The 4,249-nt window shown below is 34.4% G+C and overlaps 1 protein-coding gene across 1 annotated transcript; it reads right to left on the reverse strand.

Moving 5' to 3' along the window:
• Window positions 1-981: 981 nt before the first annotated feature.
• Window positions 982-3,897, reverse strand: LOC110612505. The gene is made up of 2 exons (XM_021753268.2): window positions 3,458-3,897; window positions 982-1,952 (listed from the first exon to the last, which is right to left on the reverse strand). Exons 1-2 carry the CDS (start codon window positions 3,884-3,886, stop codon window positions 1,086-1,088), a joined length of 1,296 nt encoding a protein of 431 aa, XP_021608960.1. The 5' UTR covers window positions 3,887-3,897; the 3' UTR covers window positions 982-1,085.
• Between the last annotated feature and the right edge of the window lie 352 nt (window positions 3,898-4,249).

A 4,249-nucleotide genomic window follows, 5' to 3' on the forward strand; every position in this document is an offset into this window, starting at 1 on the left:
TTGAGAAATGATTTTGAATATTTGGATCGAGCTTTTGAAGGTCTTAGAAGTTATAATGAAGTCATTATTGAATTAAATAAATTAAAAAATAAGATAGAAGAATGAGATTTTGAAAAATCAGATTATTATGAAGAACCAAAATCAACTCAACCCAAAAGAAGAGCAGGATTTGCAATCCAAGATTTTTCTCCAGATTGTTATCTAAATCAAGGTTGAAATTTAAAAAATTAAAATGAAGCAAAAATTTGGAAATTAGAAAGGAGTGTTAAAATAAATTAATTTTGTAAATTAATCTAGATTATATTATTTACTTAATGATTAAAATTAAATGTGATGAGAATATATTAATATATAAATAATAAATATATTTGCTTTGTCATGTGTGTGGCTGCATATGATAAGAAACACTATAAAAAACAGAATATCAGCGACGGATTTTTCTGTCGCTGATAATAAAAAATCTATCGATAAAACTTTCAGCGACAGATTTCCAACGGACTCAAATCCATCGTTTAACGTCATGTCGCTTAAAGTCATTTAAATGAAAAGTGATTAATAATCACTATATATTTATGTAATTCCTAAATAAGTTTATAAGAGGCGAGTATTTCCATCCTCTCTCTTCCATCCCTTCGTATTTTTTATGTTTATATTTTTATTGTTTTTGTTATTGTCTTTCCTAGTCCATTCCAACATATTTGCTATGCCCCACACCCTTCTAATGAGAAGGGAAAGATGTCGAAGAAAGAGAACATTTTAATTCAATACAAACCAAGTCAGCCTCATGTTTTGCAGTCGCATTCCCAAGCTGTAGTTTCTTCCTTTTGTTGCCAACCTCATACATTTCATGGTAAATAAAAAGTAGTTTTTTCCTCTCAAACCAATAAAAACCCCATCAGTAATTAATAAAATACATATAAAAAATCTGTTTCAGCAAATGATTGCTGTATCATAAAATATTGAGCAAATCATAATCCTACATTTAGAACAAAATAATAATGTATGAATACTTCCAAAAACAAGGTAAATGACAAGCTTAATAAACCCACCAATCACCATTTAGCATAATAAACTCCTTCACAGCATCATTGAGCAAGCTGACGAGTACATCTGCACCACCGATCATAAGAAACTTTGAGGTTGGGCCAATCTGAGGCGCACAAAGTGAAATCTTGTAGCCAGTTTATGAGAATAACTTCTTGATCCATTGCAGGTAAGGTGGAAATGGCTTCATCAATTGCTCTCTCGACTTCTATCTTGTCGAAGCTCGTCAAGAAAGGATACGATAATCCATTGTTCGCAAAGCAAAACAGTGGAATCCACAGCACCAGTAATCTGAACTTCACTTGCGTTGAAACTTCTACCTTGCTGCCTGCGAGATCTCCGATTAATAGAGCTGAAATCTTGACAATGTAACCCTGAATCCTAGGGTTAGCTGAGAATGCGAAGGAAGCGAGGGAAGAAGCAAAACTCCATTGTACCATAGCTTCGTCCACAGCATCATAAGCCCTCAATTTGTTGGTTATCCAAAGGAGTTCCTGTGCCAATTTCTCCGCCACCACATCGTCGGCTCCCTCATTAACGCAGCTACTATTCAATTGTCGCCTCTTGTCCAACTGCAACGCCAATGTGCCCCTACGAACCGTTTGTATGACAGTTCTCAAGCAGGAGTTCAGCCCCTTTACGTAAGATGAAATGTAGGACCCCATTGGCAGGGCCCTTAACAAACGGAATGTCCACGAGCTAGAATCGTCGGAGCCATGCAACTGTTGCATGGATCGCAACAGAAGGCTTAACGTACGCTCGAATGCTGACGAAAGAGCTGTCCGATTGACTTGCATGAGTTCGTGGTGGCCATCTCGGAAGTTACCGTCCATGATATTGTCCGCCATTGCCATTGCAAACTGATATTTCCTCGAAGTGGCTGGTATATCATTCAGCAACGCAAGTATCTACCCCATAGAAACGCCAAATTACGGTTAATAAAGATCTCATTGTCTGAAAAATTATTTATATTTTAAGTTTTAAGAACACTTGAAGATATGCATGAGCTATCGGGTGGAAGAGATTCAGAATCGACATCTCATCATATGAATGAAAGCAAATAGGACTCCTACTATAACTTCTTGAGATACTTCTTGCTTAAGAGAGGAAAGAGTATCAGAAGAAAGAATCATGTTTGATACATTGTTCTATATAATAATATGTGCAAGTTTTTTCTTTTAAAAATTGCGAACTTTTCTAAAATTATTATGACGTGAACTTTTATGCAGCCTTCAAAGAGAAAATAAGAAAAAAATTATTTAAAAAATAATACATCACCAGAATAAAAATTTTATTAGTCTCCTAATATTGATGCATTTGAAAAATTAATGATATTAAATTCAGAACTTAATTGATAATAAAATTACTATAAAGTAGAACAACAAAAATACAAAAAATAATAAATTTTTATGATAAACTCAATTTTAATACAAACTATCTATTAATAAAGATATAAAACAAAATTATTCAAATACGGAATCCAACGGACACCAGCATCACCAGAACAAAAATAGTAACAAGAGAGTGAATAATGGAAGTAAAGAGTTCTGATATTTTTGCTTATGTGTTTGTGTACTTTGTCAGAGTGTAAAGAAAGGTTGTTTACAGGTGGTCTTTGCAGCCTACTGCATGCAAAACCACTTGTTCCTCACTTACTCCACCTCAGATACGTGGCTTATATTTAAGTCTAGTTTTAGTCATTTCCTTAGGTCCCTTCTCACAAATTAAGCACGACCAGCTATGTCTTCGCACTAATCTTGTCTGGAGTAAGAATTTTACAAAAATTTAACTTAATTCAATTATTTACATTTAATTTAATTACTTTTTCCATTTATAAAATTTTTATTTAAAAAAATTTACCAATAAGTAATGAATCAGGCTTGTTTTTAGGACTACTAAATTGAAATTGAAATTGAAATTGCATTCAAATTAATTGTATAACCAATTGTATTAAAAGTTATATATTTTCAACTTGTTAACTCTCATAGCATCATAAGATAACCAACCTACGCATTTAATTAGTGAAGAAAAAATGAAAATTTGTAATTAAAAGTAAAGAGAATTTATTAAATCAATAACAAATATTATATAAAGTAAAACCTGCGGACATATATATAATCTCATATAAAATAATCGGTAAAATTAATTATTTAAATAGAAATTAAATTGTACATAGCAAATTCATTAATCCCAATATAAATATATAATTTAATTACTATAGAATGAATTTAATTTTATGTAAAATCGAATTTATACTGGAAAATTTTATATACATTTGCACTGGACCTGATATTAGAAAACGATATAAATTGTATTAAGAAAATATACAAAGAGAAGCAAGCGAGCCAAGGAGCATGTAATCCATGCTATATAATTAGCTGCAGAGGATTCAAATTGAAGTAAATATACTTACATGTGTGAGCGCCCTACCGAGAGCCTGAACTGAAGGTCCATCAAAATCATCTTGGAGAAGCAAATCCAAGGACGAAGCTGAAGTTGATAATGCTGTTGACGACGAAGATGGTGCCGGGAGTGCCAAGGTGGAAGATCCAAAGGTTGAGTTGCGTCCAAGAAGAAGATAATTTGGAGAGAAGGTCATCACACTTGGGAAATAGTCCATCAAAACCCTAAGAACCCAAACGGTGACCCAGGTCATTAACATCACCATAAATCTCATATGATCACGGAGTCTCCACTTCTCCGAATGCTCTAACTTCAAGTTTGAAGCCACAGAAACAAGCGTTTTCGCGGCGACATTCATCGTGGACATAAAGAGAGAGTTCAAGAGGGTGGATGGTCTGGATTTGTAGGGATAGTCGATGATGGCTAGGTTTCTTGCCATGGTAATGGAGGATCGATAGGGCGGCTTTCAGGAGGAAATTATCGGTGGAGGGTGCAAAGTTATATATAGGGAGAGTCAAGAGAACAAAAGGCGGTTGCAGACTGTATCTTTCGGGTAAGAATCCGAAATGTCGGCCAAGTTTGTGTGCTAGTGATCTCATTCAGAGGCTTTTGGCGGCTAAATTGGGCTTGAAGTTCATTTGCTTGCAAAAAGCTGTTGTACAGAAAAGAGAGTCGGCAATGTTCGAAGTTGGACACGCGTCCTTCGTATGTACAATCCTTTTCGGTTACGAAACCTTCTCCGGGAGACAAATGGGAGAAATTTTATATGTACGAGGCTTGTGTTGAATAATTTTTCGACGAA

This window comes from Manihot esculenta, chromosome 4, assembly GCF_001659605.2.
Source record: "Manihot esculenta cultivar AM560-2 chromosome 4, M.esculenta_v8, whole genome shotgun sequence".
NCBI classification, from domain to species: domain Eukaryota; kingdom Viridiplantae; phylum Streptophyta; class Magnoliopsida; order Malpighiales; family Euphorbiaceae; genus Manihot; species Manihot esculenta.